Source organism: Teleopsis dalmanni, chromosome 2, assembly GCF_002237135.1.
Source record: "Teleopsis dalmanni isolate 2A chromosome 2, ASM223713v2, whole genome shotgun sequence".
Taxonomy (NCBI): Eukaryota; Metazoa; Arthropoda; class Insecta; order Diptera; family Diopsidae; genus Teleopsis; species Teleopsis dalmanni.
Window position 1 is genome coordinate 104,370,337 of NC_051847.1, and position 16,681 is coordinate 104,387,017.

Here is a 16,681-nt window from a genome sequence, read left to right on the forward strand (position 1 = left end):
TCTATAAACCTCATGGGTCCAAATCTCCTAGAAAAAATATTTAAAAATGTTTTATCCAGATACAGGTCTTTTTTTATTATAGAAACTCACAAAAGTTTTTAGCAAATCGGAGGTAACGAAATCAAGATCTGTCACGTTTGTAGAAAAATATTTCCTACTCTAAGAAACTCAGAAAATCAAGCCCACACAATATTCAATTTCATTATTCAGCAAAATGCTCTTCTACTTTGAACTATAATCATTTATGGAGTCATTTGAATACATGGATATGTCAAGAATCGAGTTAAAGGATATTGAACTGATATGTGACTTGAATTATTAGTCATTATTGAATTATTTGGAATTTAATACTTTTTTTTGAGACAAATCTTCTTGGTCATCGTGTATGTTGACTCATTTTGAAAATTCATAATGCTTAGGTTTTTTTTTACCGACTAAGTCTAAAATACACACTCTCTAAATACATATCTACATACACTTATTAATATATATAAGAATTGTAGAATACAAGATTTAAACATTCGGCAAATTGCAGTAGTCAAAGTAAATGTTATTTACCTATTCATATCACCTATTCATTTTAATTTTCACAATAATTTAGACTTTCAACTATTAAAAATTGTTTAGAGACACTTTGAGTTATGAACAAAAAGTAATTTTTGTTATCAAAACAATTGATATTTGATGGCCACATTATTCATAAAAGCTAGTCCTAAAGGCCATGTTTTTATCAATACCGTCACTTCAAATTATTAAGAACTGAAATTTATTATTAAACATTAATCTCCTATTACTTTTAAATTGCTAAGTAAAATAAATATATATTTGCATATAAAATTTTATATATCAAAAACCGAAAAACACAAGTATTCTTGTGTTTTATCAATTTTATATATATAAATATGAAAGTGATTATGTTATGTTTGTGTATAAGATTAAATGCATTTATATATATATTTGCATATATTATAACTTTTACCATTATTCGAAACATCACGTCTTTCAATATCGTATCCAAGTATAGGTGATCCACCATTACTTATTGGTGGTTTCCATTTAAATGAAATGTGATCCTTATCACTGTCAACAATTTCTGGTTTACTAGGTGCACCAGGAACATTATATTGATTTTTGGCTATTATCGGATGCTCCGAATTAAGTGGATCTGATCGCCCCTGCATATTTTCGGCCATCACTCTAAACTCATATTTTGTTCCTTCCACTAATCTAGGTACAACAGCATGGTTGTATTTTGCATTAACATAAGTAACAGCGGGAACCCAGCCACCACCATGTGTCAGATCACGTTTTTCAATAACATAAGCAGATATTTCAGATCCCCCATTATCTTTAGGTGGTTTCCAAGAAATTGTGACGGAGTTAGCAGTTATTTCTTCATATTCCATGGGTCCAATGGGAGGGCTAGGACGATCCAATATAATTAACTGGAAGCTTCCTTCATCAATACCGGAATCGTTTCGTAAAAGCAAATGATAAGTGCCTGAATCATCACGCTGACAGTTAACTGTATGTACAACTGTATGATGACCAACGGAAGTTATAGTAGAGCGGTTATCAGTTGATAAAATTGAATTATTATGACTCCAAATTACGTCAGGTATTGGCTCTCCTATAAAGTCAATATCTAAATGAAAAATAAGTCCGGCTTTTATACGCACATCCTTCAATGGAGTAATAATTTTGGGTGCTAGGTAACGAGGTTTAGCCATGATCATATCTGATGGTTCAGATGGTTCTGATTGACCTGCTTTATTTGCAGCAATAATACGAAATTCATATTCTTGTCCTTCAATTAAATCAGGAACTGTTGCCATAACTTTATTTGGTGGTACACGCAAAACATTTGTCCAATATGGACTACCTTTTTCTTTTTTCTGCACAATATACTCTGTGAGAGGTGCTCCTCCATCATTTTTCGGTTCTGTCCATTGCAAATCGACATGATCTCTATCCCAATCAATAATAATCGGTTTACCTGGAGGATCTGGCTCATCAAACTCATTTTTAGCTATAATACTGTTGCTTGCTTCTAATGGTAATGATTCACCAATAGCATTCACTGCTTTAACTCGGAATAAGTATTCTTTTTTATGAATTAACCGTGATACATCATGAACTTGATTTGTGCTCATACCAGCATCTGACCATGTTCCTCTGGACAAATCCATTTTTTCAATTATGTAATGCAAAATTGGAGAACCGCCATCGTCTTCGGGAATTTTCCATGATAAATGACATCCTTCTTTTGTTATTTTTGAAATATTTAAGGGACCTATAGGTGGGCTTGGACAATCTAATACAGTAGCATAAGCTGATGACTCAAAAGATCCATGCTCATTTCTTAAAACAAGAGTATATCGACCTTCATCTGTCCGTTGAGAGCAAGGTATATTAAATGAAATATCATTGTTGAATAAACTCATATCAACACGCGAACTTTCTGTTATTTCTTTACCATTAACAAGCCATTTAATAGACGGTTTTGGTGATGCTTCAATGGGTATGGTCCAGCCTAAACGTTTGCCAGCATGTACTGTTATATCCTTTAGTAAGGATTTATCGAATGATGGTGCCAAAAATCTAGGTTTACATGTAACAGATGGTGACGCATCAGATGGATCACTGTGACCACCACGATTAACTGCAATGACACGAAATTCATATTCACCGCCTTCTGTTAAATCCGGAATATGTGCGGTAGTCTCCCCATCAGGAACATCTAATGCTTTTTCCCACTGACCGAATTTAGGTCTTTTTTCAATAATATAACCAGAAATTGGAGAGCCACCGTCTTTTTTTGGAGCAGTCCATTTTAAATCCACAAAATTTTTACCCCAATCAATTGGTTGAGGTTGACCGGGTTTATCAGGGCGTGAATATGGATCTTTAGCAGTAATAGTCTGAGTTGTTGTTAAAGGCATTGATTCACCTTGTTTATTAACTGCTCGAACTCTAAAATTGTAATCATGATTTTCAATTAAGTTTTCAGCACGGATTTCAGTATCAGCACATTCACCTACAGGTACCCATCGTAAATTATCTGTATCCATTTTCTCAACTACATAATGTGTTATTTCAGAACCGCCATCATCTTTTGGTGGACGCCAGTGAAGTTTAATTGAATTCTTAGTAATTTCATCTGGACGTATTGGACCTTCTGGAGGAGTAGGTACATCTGTCACTGTTACCTTAACAGTAGCTTTATCGACTCCGTTACAATTGCGTGCCACAAGGCTATAAGTTCCAGTATCGGCTCTTTTAGCATCAATTACGCGTAATTTAGTTTTGTGATCCTCATTAGATATTTTAATACGGTCTGTATTTATAACCATATTGTCCTCGTGTGACCAGTCTTTACTTGGTACGGGTTCCCCACTGACGGGTACGTCAAATTCAAAAGTACTTCCTGCTCGTATTTTAATGTCGAGCATAAAATTACGATCAATTTTTGGTGCTAAGTTTTTGGCACGTGCAATATGTGGTGCGGTAGGATCACTAGGATCACTGGGACCAGCTTTATTTAAAGCCCGTACACGAAATTCATACTTAACGCCTTCAATTAAATCAGGTACATGGCCCGTGGTTGAATCTCCATCTACCTCTGCACATGGCTCCCAATCTGTCGCGTATTTGTCTCGTTTTTCAATAACATAGCCAGTTATCGGAGACCCTCCATTATTTTCTGGTCGGGTCCATTCGAGATCAACAAAATCTTTATCAAAATCAGTAATATGTGGAGTGCCTGGTTTAGAAGATTTATTATATGGATTCTTTGCTTCAATTGAATGTGGTGTAGTTAATGGATCGGATAATCCTTGACGATTTTTGGCACGTATTCTGAATTTATATTTATGATTTGGCGTTAAGCCTTTTACCTCAAAATTCGTCGCAGCACCTTCGGTCTCTCCAGCCGGTACCCATCTGCCACTGATTTCATCAAGTTTTTCTATTACATAATTTTCAATTGGTTGTCCTCCGTCATCATGTGGAGGATTCCAATGAAGGGAACATCCATTAGCATGAACATCTTTTATATCAATTGGACCAGTAGGAGGTGATGGCTTGTCAATAACAATGACTTTCACATCTGCACTGTCTTCGCCACTTAAATTTTCCGCATGAACAGTATAAATGCCAGAATCAGATCGTGTTGCGTTGGATATTTTTAATTTCGTATTGTAATCAATATGAATAACTTTTATGTTATCTTTTGTAACTAATTCACGCTTATTATTCAACCATTTAGTTTTTGGCGCTGGTTCACCAGAAACTTTGCAATCAAACGCAAAACTTTGGCCGCTTTTGATTCTTACTTCAATTAAATTAGTACGATCAATAAGAGGAGCTTTATTTCTAGGTTTTGCAATAATTGGGCCAATGGAATCGGATGCATCACCAGGTCCTGCTGCGTTAATGGCAGAAACCCGAAATTCGTATGCTTGTCCTTCAATTAAATCTGCAACCTTAGCTTTGGTTTGATCACTAGGAACTTCCAATGCTTTTTCCCACTGACCGTATTTATCCTTCTTTTCAATAAGATATGCTGAAATAGGAGAACCTCCATCACTTAAAGGTGCTGTCCATGCTAAATCAACATGGTCTTTGTCCCAATCAGTTGCTCTTAAATTTTCTGGTTTTCCAGGCTCGTCAAATGGATTTTTAGCTATTATTGTTTCATCACCCACAAGAGGGGCTGACTCTCCTTCAGAGTTCACAGCTGAAACACGAAATTTGTATTCTTGTCCTGGTTTTAAGCCAGTTACATTTGCTTGTGTTTCGTTTGACCTACAAACAGGTGTCCAACATCCAGTTTCTGGATCCAATTTTTCAATTTGAAAGTATTCTATAGGAATGCCACCATCATCTTTTGGACGTTTCCATTTTAAATGGCATCCTTCCTTATGCACATCAGAAATCTGAAGTGGACCAGTTGGGGGACTTGGTTTATCAGTAACAGTTACATTAATTAAAACGCTATCTTTGCCCGAACTATTAGTAGCAGTAACTAAATATTCACCAGAATCACCACGAACAGTTGGTCTTATCACAAGTTTTGTGTAATAATCAGGAGTCTCAATTAATACAGTTTTGCTTGGTAGTAATGGACAATTTAAAAATTTCCATTCAACTTTAGGAGCCGGTTCACCAATTATATTTGCATCTAATTTCAGTGGTGCACCTGCCGATATTGTAACATCTCGAAGATTTCTACGGTCAATTTTTGGTGGTAGGAAACGAGGTTTAGCAGTAAATGTCTTTCCAGGATCAGATGGCTCAGATGCCCCTGCTTTATTTACAGCTAATATTCGAAACTGATATTCGTTTCCTTCAATTAATCCATTTACAACTGCATTAGGGGTAGGTGAATCAGTTTCTAAAGCTTTTTCCCACATTGGACTATATTTATCTTTTTTCTCTATTATATAACCAATTATTGGCGAGCCACCATCACTAGCTGGTTCTGTCCAAGCTAATTCAACCTTATTTGAAGACCAGTCAATTGGTTCAGGGGCACCAGGTTTAGAAGGAATTACTAATAAATAAAAAATTATATTTCTTCATTTCAAAACATTTAATAACAAATATCTTACCGAATGGATCCTTAGCAATGATTGAACCAAAAGTTTCAAGAGGTTCAGATTCTCCTTCCTTATTTACGGCTTTGACTCGGAATTTATATTCATGGCCAGGTATTAAGCCATCTACTTCAAATTCAGGTATATCAGATTTACCAACAGGCAGCCAAATACCTGCTTCAGTATCAAACTTTTCAATTACGTAGGCTTCGATTGGCTCTCCTCCATCATCTTTTGGTTTTTTCCACTTAAGCTTGCAACCCTCCTTGTGTACATCACTTACATCCAAGGGACCTTCGGGCTTGCCAGGTTTGGCTTTAAAATAAAAAAGTTGTTTTAAATATTATTAAGTCAATTTTTAATTCACTTTTAACTCACTTATAATATTAATTTGGAACTCAACTTGATCTTGACCATACTTATTTGTTGCAATTATTTTGTAGAGGCCAGTGTCTTTTCGTTCGGGATTTTTAATTATATATTTCGTATTATAAGGCACATTTTCAATGAATCGGTTTGAATTTTCTTGAATAGATTTTGCATTTTGGGACCAAGAAATTTCTGGGGCTGGCTCTCCGCTGACTTTGATGTCTAAGTATAAAGATTCGCTAGTCTTTATATTATATGTTTGTATATTTCGGCGGTCAATTTTTGGAGCAACTGCATCAAAATATGAAGATATAAATTATAGTATTAAGTGATTAAATAGTAATTAAGATCAAGTTTATAATTGATTATTAGTTACAAATAAAGGCTGAAATTAAGTAAATTGTTTGTAATTTTTTGCTATATATTTTAATAAATTTACAAGAACTCTAAATTTGAGCTGTAAAAGAAAACAATAGACGTTGATTTAATAAGGGGTGTGACTATAACAATATTATTAATAAATTATCGCTTTGAATTAAAACTATATGAAACATGTTTTTTATAGCCATGTTAATATGAATAGTTTATTACTATTAGTTGCAAGCTGATTTTTTAAATGAGCTATTGGAATAATTTTAATATTTAGCAACAGAAACTAAGTATAAATTTTAGTATTCCAACTTTTAGTCATATTTCACTCACAGCTGAAAATTATGCATACAAAAATTTAGATAAAAGAAATGTTTGTGATTTTACTTTACAGAAAGAAAATGAATTTATAATTATGTCCTTACGTTTTCTGGACTTTGTGGTGACGATTTCACTGGCATCGGATGGCTCTCCAGGACCTGCAGCATTGATTGCTTTCACACGGAATTCATACTCGCAATTTTCTTCTAAATTAGGTACCGTTACTTTACATTCATTACCAAGAGGAGGGGCTAATAACTCCGCTCCTTTTATCCATTTTTCAGTGCCCTTTTCTCGTTTTTCTACTACGTACGATGTAACTGGAGAACCTCCATCATTCAGGGGTGGGCGCCATACTAAATCAACATGGTCTTTATCCCAATCTGTTGCTTCTGGAGTGCCTGGTTTACCGGGTTCATCGAAAGGATTTTTAGCTACAACAGAATGATCACCATCAAGGGGTTCAGATTCGCCTTCAGTATTAACAGCTAAAACTCGAAATTTGTATTCTTGACCTGGTACTAAGTTGTTTAATTCTGCAAATGGTTCTTTAAAACGCCCAGATGGTAACCAACGCCCAGTTTCTGTGTCCATTTTTTCAACAATATAGTGCTCAATAGGTAAACCACCATCGTCTAAAGGTGGATTCCACTTTAATTTACAACCTTCTTTATGTACATCAGAAACACGTAGGGGACCTTCAGGTTTTGATGGTTTATCAAGAACAGTTATATCGAAAGTTGCTTCATCGCGTCCTGAATCATTTTCTGCCTTGATTGTATATTTACCTGTATTTACACGTTTAGCAAATGAAATTACAAATTTCGTGCGATTTGGTTCGATATCAATATTTATATCGCTACTATCTTCAATTCGAGCTTTGTTATGGAACCAAGTTTTCGTTGGCGCAGGTTCTCCCGATATTTTGATGTCATATCGTATAGGTTGTCCTGATTTAATCACAAGGTCTTTAATATTTGTACGATCAATTTTTGGAGGTGCAAAACGATCTTTTGCTATCATTTGATCTGATGGCTCGGAGGGTTTACTTTGACCTGCTTTATTTATGGCTTTTACGCGGAATTGGTATTTTGTACCTTCAATTAAGTCATTTACACGGGCTTTGCAATCAGGTGTATTTGTTTCTAATATTTTTTGCCATTTTCCAGTGTTGTTATCCTTTTTCTCAATCACATAGCCTGTAATAGGCGCTCCACCGTCATCGTCTGGTGCCTTCCATTTAAGGTCTGCATGATTAGAGGACCAATCAGTAATTTGTGGTTTTCCTGGCGTGTCAGTTGCATTGTATGGATTCTTTGCAGTTGTTGGAAGGTCCGTAACCAATGCTTCTGATTCTCCTTCAGCGTTAACGGCCTTAACTCTAAAGAAATAATCTCTACCTTCCGTTAACCCAGAAATATCTGCTTCTGGAGTCTTTGTCGTACAAACAGGTACCCACCGTCCAGTTTCTGTATCCATACGCTCAACTAAATAGTGCTCAATAGGTTCACCTCCATCATCGTCAGGTTTATTCCATTTAAGATGTACACTTTCCGCTGTAACGTCAGATACTGCCAAAGGCCCTTGTGGTTTACTTGGCCTACACAGTACTTCCAGTTCCACTTCAACAGTATCAGTACCAGAGTCATTTTTTGCAGTAACAACATATATTCCTTTATCTGAACGTCGAACTTTTGGCATAATGAAAGTAGTCTTGTAATCTTCGTTTTCAATTTTTAGTCTTTCGTTCGACTTTAAAACTTCATTATTGAAAGTCCAAATCACATTTGCTGGAGGCTCTGCTTTTACAATAGCTTCCATGTGCAGCATTTGGCCGCTTCGCATTATTTTTTTCTGTAGATTCTTGCGATCTATATGAGGTTTAAGAAAGCGTGGTTTTGCGACAATAGATTTCGAGGCGTCACTTGGTTCACTAGGTCCAGCTTTATTAACAGCAATAATTCGAAATTCATACTCATGTCCTTCTTCTACATTTGTTACGGTACCTTTAGTTGCACTACCAGGGACAGTTGCTGCATCTTTCCACCCTCGACCTGATTTATCTCTCAATTGGATTATATATTTTTCAATAGGTGCGCCACCATCATTCTTCGGTGGATCCCATGATAAATCAACAAAGTCTTTGTCCCAATTTGTTGGTGTGGGTCGTCCTGGTTTGTCTGGTTCATCATACGGGTTTTTAGCTATAATTGATTTTTCTGTCTCTAAAGGATCTGATTCACCTTCTTTATTTACCGCTCTAACACGAAATTTATATGGTTTTCCCTCATGCAAACCAATAACTTTTGCTTCAGGCTCTGTGCTTTTACCGCATGGTAGCCATTGACCGGTATGCGGATCAAGTTTTTCTATTTCATAGTAGTCAATAACTGCTCCTCCATCATCTTCTGGTTTTTCCCACTTTAACTTACAGCCATGCTTATTTATGTCATTAACTTGTAGTGGGCCTTTGGGTTTTCCTGGTTTTCCCAGAACAGTTATGTCCACTTCAGCTATGTCTTTCCCAACCTCATTAGTGGCTTCAATAGTGTATACTCCACTTTGTAAGCGTTTTGCACGCATTACGAAAAATTTGGTATTATAGTCAACATTATCAATTTTAATATCGTCTTCTTGAGAAATTATTGGCTGACCTTTAAAAAACCATTCAACTTTAGGAGCAGGTTCACCTTTTATATTAACATCAAGACTAATAGAAAGACCAACTTTAACATGGATTGGGTTCAAGTTAGTTCTATCAATATGAGGTTTTACTGCAAAAATAAAAATAAAAAATTAGATAAAAAAATACAACTATAATTATTAACATTTAGTATTAAGCTTACAATATCGTGGTTTAGCAGTATGCCAGTTTGTTTGTTCAGAAGGATCTGATGGGCCTGCCTTATTAACAGCTCGAACACGGAATTTATACTGTTGACCTTCCTCTAATTTTTTAACTGTTCCATTACATACTGGTCCATCTATCTCTGCAGCCTTAACGAATTCACCAGAATCTTTATCCATGACTTCAATAATATAACCGGTAATTGGTGCACCACCATCACGGATTGGTGGCTCCCACTTAAGTTTTACGTGATGTTCATCCCAGTCATGTATTTCTGGTAACCCAGGTGGTGCAGAAATATCAAATGGATTCTTAGCCGTGATGGCGGATTCTGTATCCAATGGCTCAGATTCACCTTCTTCATTGACTGCCTTAACACGAAACTGATATCTGTGATTTGGTTCAAGACCCTTAATTTCTTGCTCTAATTTTTCTGGATCAGCAGTACCAGCTGGTACCCAACGACCAACAGCTGTATCTAATTTTTCAATGACATAGCCAGTAATCGGAACCCCACCATCGTCTTTTGGCTTTTTCCATTTGATTTTACAACCTTCTTTATGTACATCTGATACTTCCAAAGGACCCTCTGGCTTAGACGGCTTATCTAATATAATAACTTCTACTTCAGCTTCATCAATTCCATTAATATTTTCAGCTTTTAATTTGTAAGGACCACTATCCTTACGAGAAGGATCCAAAAGCGTCAATTTCGTATTATAGTCTTCATTTTCTAAGCGTATTTGACCACTTGGTGTTATATTTTGTTCCTTAAAGAACCAAGTAAGTGTTGGTGCAGGTTCACCTTTTACATCTACATCAAATTTAACTGTCTGTCCCGCTCGAACTTTAATTGGTTTCATTTTTTCTCGATTTATCAACGGTTTCACTAAATAAATAATATAAAATAATTATGTATACACTTACATACGAAGTATAAAAATAAAAAACATGTGTTGTATATTATAATTTATATAAAAGCTTTGCGTTCTGTTTGTTAAAATGTATATTGCTTTTACCAATGCGAAATAATAAATTAATGTTACTATAGTCTTACAGTTTCTTGGTTTAGCTAAATGTGGTTCTGTAGAATCACTTGGATCACTTGGGCCAGCTTTGTTGATTGCACGTACTCGGAATTGGTAAATATTACCTTCAGTCAAGCCATCAACAGTACCTTCTACCGCAGGAGTCTGTAAAAATAGTTTATTCGTAAAAATATTTTTTATAAGTAAAATATAAAATATCATAGACCAACTACGATAAATTAATAAAATTTATGAATACACGTTTTATATTAAACAATTTTTTTATATTTACATTAGTGGTTAAAACTTCATCCCAAACAGGCGAAAATTTATCTTTCTTCTCAATTATATAACCCGTTATAGGAGCACCTCCGTCATCTTTCGGAGCTTCCCATTTTAATTTGACCATATGCTCGTTATAATCCTCGATAGTGGGTTTTCCAGGTTTACTAGCAGCATCATATGGATTTTTAGCTATAATACTGCCATCTGTCTCCAGTGGTTCAGATTCACCTTCTTCGTTAATAGCTTTAACACGAAACTGATATTCATGACCTTCTTGCAAACCTTTTACATCTATTTCAGTATCGTTGCCTGAAGTACGTCCAACAGGCACCCAACGGCCTTGCTTTTTATCGAACTTTTCAACCTGATAAGCTGTTATTGGCTTACCACCATCATCGACGGGCTTTTTCCACTTTAGTTTACAACCATCTTTTGTTATATCTGCTACTTTAAGTGGTCCCGTTGGCTTTCCAGGTGCAGATAAAACATTAACTTCTACCTCAGCTTCATCTTCACCATGTTCGTTAACAGCATAAATTTTGTATGTGCCTGTATGTTTACGGACACTGTCGGTAATTGATATTTTTGTGTTGTAAGGAATATTTTTTATTTCACAATTACTAGGTTGTTCTTCTGGCTTAAGCTCTTTGCCGTTTTGGTACCAGGTTACTTTAGGTGCCGGTTCACCGCGTATATTGATATCATATTTAATGGGTTTTCCGGAACGTATTAACAGCGGCTTAAGATTCGTACGATCGATACGAGGTTTCACTACAATAATTTACATACAACGTTATATCAAATGTAGCATTAAATACATTTTCAAATTCAAACACTTACATTTTTTATATTTCACTATTTGCATTTTGCTTGCATCTGATGGAGGTGATGGTCCTGCTTTATTAACGGCTATTACTCGGAACTCATATTCGCCATATTCCTGCAGGCCAGCAACTGTAGCATCTAATTGGTTGCCAGGAATCTCAAGCGCTTTTTCCCAATCAGGTTTATTTTTATCTTTCTTTTCTATAATGTATTTTTCAATTGCTGCACCACCATCATTATTCGGTGGAGTCCACTTAAGAGAAACGGACTGATTATCGTAGTCGGTCACTTCAGGAGTTCCAGGCTTATTAGGCTCGTCATAAGGATCTTTTGCAACTACACCAACAAGGGTAGTTAAAGGTTCTGATTCACCTTCATCATTAACTGCGCTTACGCGGAACATATATTCTGATCCAGGATTGAGGCCTGTTACGTCAAAACTAGGTGGTTCTTTTTCACCAGGTGATCGCCCAACTCGTACCCATTTACCAGTAGCAGTGTCCATTTTTTCGACAACATATTCCTTGATGGGTACTCCACCATCATCTTCTGGTTTCTTCCATTGTAATTTACACCCATTTGCTGTTACATCATTTACAGTTAGAGGTCCTTTTGGCGAGGTTGGTTTACTTAAGACAATAAGCTCAACACTTTCACGATCAACACCGTTTCTATTTTCAGCTTTTAATGTATATATTCCACTGTCTTTGCGTACAGCATTCACAATTGTAAAGTCAGTATGGTAATCGACGTCTTCAATTTTAATACGATCACCAGTAGTTAAAGGAACATCATCTCTCCAGCTCCAATGTAACTTAGGTACCGGCTCACCAGTTACATCAACTTGCCATTTATGAGTACGACCACTTTTGATAGTGACTTTTTTGAAAGTAGAACGATCTATATTCGGCTTCACTATATACATAGTATTAAAAAAAATGTTTTAATTGAAAAACGTTTTACAGAAAATTTTCGTATATTGCATTGTTAGTCTTCATACTGAAATATTAAGCGTAATATATAAAAGCACTTACAGCGTAAAAAAAGGCTGCGTCATGTTGGCAAAATTTTGCAAATAAATACGATATATCGGTAGATATAAGCACTGTAATATTATGGAAGTTATTGAATGGTGTGAATAAAAATAAAGGAATTGTTAAAAGTTTAAACAATGTACAAGCAACAATCACTTAACAAAGCTGAAGGTGTTATATAATGAATTATAATATAAACAAATTTTTTGTAAGTGACACAAATAATACCAATATGTCTTTTATATTTGAGATTGATATAAACATGGAAAAAATATTTAAGGAGCCCCAAAATATTTATTTAAATAAACATTTAAAAATAATTATTTTATATACACATTTAATATTTTATAAAGGGTAATACGATTCTTAAAACTTTAGATTTTTGAGATAAATTTAAAAAGTCGTTGTTAATTTTAAAAGTTTAAATATATGTAATTGTTTGAATGTAATAATAATAAAATTCATTATTCAGTTTTAGCATAAGCTGCACTATTCTGCACACTATTCGATGTTTTCTAAATTAGTTCTTTAGATGATTCCTGTAGCTTAAAAAATTTAATTAGAAAATGTTAACAATAAGCAAAGCTTTTATATATATGTAAATATATTAGTAATTTGTGTCGTTCTTGTGTTTTTATTTTATAATAATAATCCATATAAAGAAAGTTATCTTACGATTTTTATGTTTGCATAAGTGATTATCAGTTGGTTCGGATGGTTGTGATGCTCCAGCTTTGTTAACTGCTCGAACACGAAACTGGTACACCATTTTTTCTTTCAGATTCTCGACTTTACATTCTGGTGTTGGTCCTTCAGTCTTAGCTACTTCATTCCAAGTTGGCGAAAATTTGTCTTTCATTTCAATAATATATTGTAAAATAGGCCGACCGCCATCTGACGGAGGCAGTTTCCACACGAGTGATACGCTCTTATTATCGTAATCATTAATTGTTGGTTTTCCTGGTGCGCTTGGTGGGTCGTATGGATTTTTGGCAACCACAGGTTCAGTTGTTTCCAGTGGTTCAGATTCGCCTTCTTTATTAATTGCTTTAACTCGAAACTTGTAGCTTTTGTTTGGCGTTAAGCCTTTAAAGTTAAAACTGGTCTCATCGGGACCAACTTCACCAGCGGGAATCCATCGTCCAGTTTCCTCGTCCATACGTTCTAACGCATATCCAGTTATATCGCAACCACCATCATCTTGGGGACGTTTCCATTTCATTTTTATATGATCAGCACGCACTTCTTCAGGTTCGAACGGGCCAGTAGGTGCCAATGGTTTATCTAAAACTATAACTTGTGCTTCGGACTCAATCGTTCCAGAGCTATTCGACAGGACTAATTTATATTTGCTTGTATCTTTACGCACTGCCTTTTTGATTGTTATTGACGAGTTGCGCTCTAATTGCTCAAGCAATATTCGTTGATTGTCAAAAATTAATTCATCATTACCTTTGAACCACTTTGCAGTAGGTTCTGGTTCACCATCATACTTAATATCATAACGAACAGTTTGACCTTTCTTGACCGTAATATTTTTTAAACCATCACCAACTATAAACGGTTTAACAAAACGGCATTTAGCAATTATTGATTTCGTTTTATCGCTGGGTTCTCCAGGTCCTGCCTTATTAACTGCACGGATTCGGAATTCATACTGTTGTCCTTCTTTTAATCCATCTACTGTACCTTTTCGCATATCTCCAGGAACCTCTTTTCCTGGTACCCAGTCATTGGAGAATTTTTCCTTAAATTCTATGATGTAACTAGATATTGGATCACCACCATCACTATCCGGGGCTTCCCAACTCAGATCAGCATGATCTTTATCCCAGTCGACAAGTTCGACGGACTTTGGTTTTCCTGGTTCATCCCATGGATCTTTAGCAAGTATTGAGTTTTTAAATGTAGCTGGATCAGATGGACCAATCTTATTAACAGCACGTATACGGAATCTGTACTGCTTTTTCGGTAATAAATCGTCAATTAACTTGGAATATTTTTCTTCTGGAAGAACCTCAGCGACATTTTCCCAACTTTGCTTTTTACTCAAATCTTGTCGTTCAATTACATATTTAATTATTGGTGAACCACCATCATCTTCTGGTGGCTTGAAATTAACTTTGCAAGAAGTCTGAAATACTTCAGTAACATCAATTTCAAACGGAGGTTTAGGTACATCTTGGCAAATAATCTGCACAGATTTAACATCTTCACCTTGACCATTTGAAATCTTTATTTGATATGGACCTGAGATATCACGTGATGGTTTTTTTATTTTAAATGTGACTTTGTCATCAGTTACGGCTACTTCAACGTCTTTCACAGGAAGAGGCTTACCATCTTTAATTAATTTAGCTTCAATAGGTGTTTGTTTTGTACCGTTTACTATATAAAGTTAAAATTCAGATTTGCATTACTCAAGTTTCATAAAATTTAATAAAATTTAATAAATTTAATAATTTCAGACTCACCTTTGTATGGTACTTCTACAACTACAGGTGCACTAATAGGGCCTGCAAACTCATCTGGGCAGTCTATATTTGGTTTACTCTCTCCTTTACTAACCGTAAGCTTGCATGAAGATACTAATTGTCCTGATTGACAAGTTATTTCTCCTTCGTTTGACATTTCAAGGTGATTAAATATTAGTTGATGTTTTCCACCACCAAGGTTCTTAATTTCAATGTTTTCATTTGGTACAATAGGTTCACCGTTGAATTTCCAATCACACGGGGCAGTTTGGTCTTGTAACTCTACATCAAGTACTAATTTCTCACGTTCTACTCCATCAATGTCTTTCAATTTCTTATTAAAACGGTTTTGATCTGATTGGAAAATAATTCGTTAATAATTTTTTTAAATTTAACTAGTTATATTGCATTGTGAAGTAAAATATATAAAAAAACACCAAAACTGAAGTAAACATATAAAAGTAAGAAAATGTAAACATTTTAATGTATACCGTAGAATGTTTGCAGGTATTTACTCACAGTTAATAATAATTTCAGCTTCAGTTTTGTCAGCATTGGTGGTGCATTTGAATAGGCCGGCATCAGTAACCTTGCAGTCCTTAATAATAAGCTTACGTTTGCGACCATCCTTAACTACTTGCATACGTTTATCTGGTTTTATTTCTTCTTCACCGCGCCACCACTGTACGTCACCGGTGGCGTCATCTATTTCGCAAGCCAATGTTACTGTATCTTTCTCAATACATTGTTGTGACTTTAGTACTTTCACAAATTTATATGGATACTCAACTATCTTGACATTTGTTTCAGTTTTATCTGGCTGTTTATCTAATTGACATCTGTAGTGTCCTGAATCTTCCAGTACAGACTCTTTTATGATCAATTTTAAATTTCCATTAATATCTTTAGAAATTAGATACCGAGGATCATCGGATTCGATTTTTTTATTGTCCTTAAACCATGTCACATTAGCCATACTACTACTTACAGCACATTCCAATGTGGTTTCGTGTTTTGTAAAACCTTCTACTTTTTTTTTCAATTGTTTAACAAAGGTATAACTTGGATCTGCTTCTTCAACATTCAAGAAAGCAGTGCTAGACACTCCGCCAATTTCAATTGTATATTTGCCAGTATCCTCCACTTTCGGACCCATTATAATCAATTGATACGTGTCGTTTTCATTTTTAAATTTACACTTACTGCCGGTAAAGAGTTCCTGTTACGAATCGTCAAACAAATTAATTTCAAAAAACTCTTTTTTATAAAACAAATTTCAGAATAAAAATCACAGAAAAAATATTTAAAATTCAAATATTTTTGTATATATAGGCGGTCACAGTAAGAGATTTTGTGTTTAAACACGGAAGTATTAAAAAAGAAACTTTATCGATAACTTTATCCATGGAGATATTTCTGGTTTATATGTGAATTAACTCAATTGTGTTCAAAACTTGGATTTATAACGAAAAGTTTTATTAGAGACATTTTCGAACAAACGAGCAGCAAGTCATTAATGAACTATGATTGG

General features: G+C 35.0%; 1 protein-coding gene across 23 annotated transcripts in view; it reads right to left on the minus strand.

The window, feature by feature from the left end:
- Positions 1–16,681, minus strand: part of LOC119683993 (twitchin) — an 83,273-nt gene that overhangs the window by 18,475 nt on the left and 48,117 nt on the right. For 22 of the 23 annotated variants that reach the window (XM_038097920.1, XM_038097917.1, XM_038097924.1 and 19 more), the window contains 11 exons: positions 15,670–16,369; positions 15,151–15,504; positions 13,352–15,064; positions 11,658–12,557; positions 10,825–11,588; positions 10,562–10,697; positions 9,503–10,393; positions 6,761–9,430; positions 5,976–6,257; positions 5,613–5,912; positions 980–5,554 (listed from right to left, as the gene is read on the minus strand). In XM_038097920.1, coding sequence (XP_037953848.1) covers positions 980–5,554; positions 5,613–5,912; positions 5,976–6,257; positions 6,761–9,430; positions 9,503–10,393; positions 10,562–10,697; positions 10,825–11,588; positions 11,658–12,557; positions 13,352–15,064; positions 15,151–15,504; positions 15,670–16,369 — 13,285 coding nt within the window. The remainder of the gene's footprint in view (positions 1–979; positions 5,555–5,612; positions 5,913–5,975; positions 6,258–6,760; positions 9,431–9,502; positions 10,394–10,561; positions 10,698–10,824; positions 11,589–11,657; positions 12,558–13,351; positions 15,065–15,150; positions 15,505–15,669; positions 16,370–16,681) is intronic. The other variant, XM_038097921.1, reaches the window with a different exon arrangement.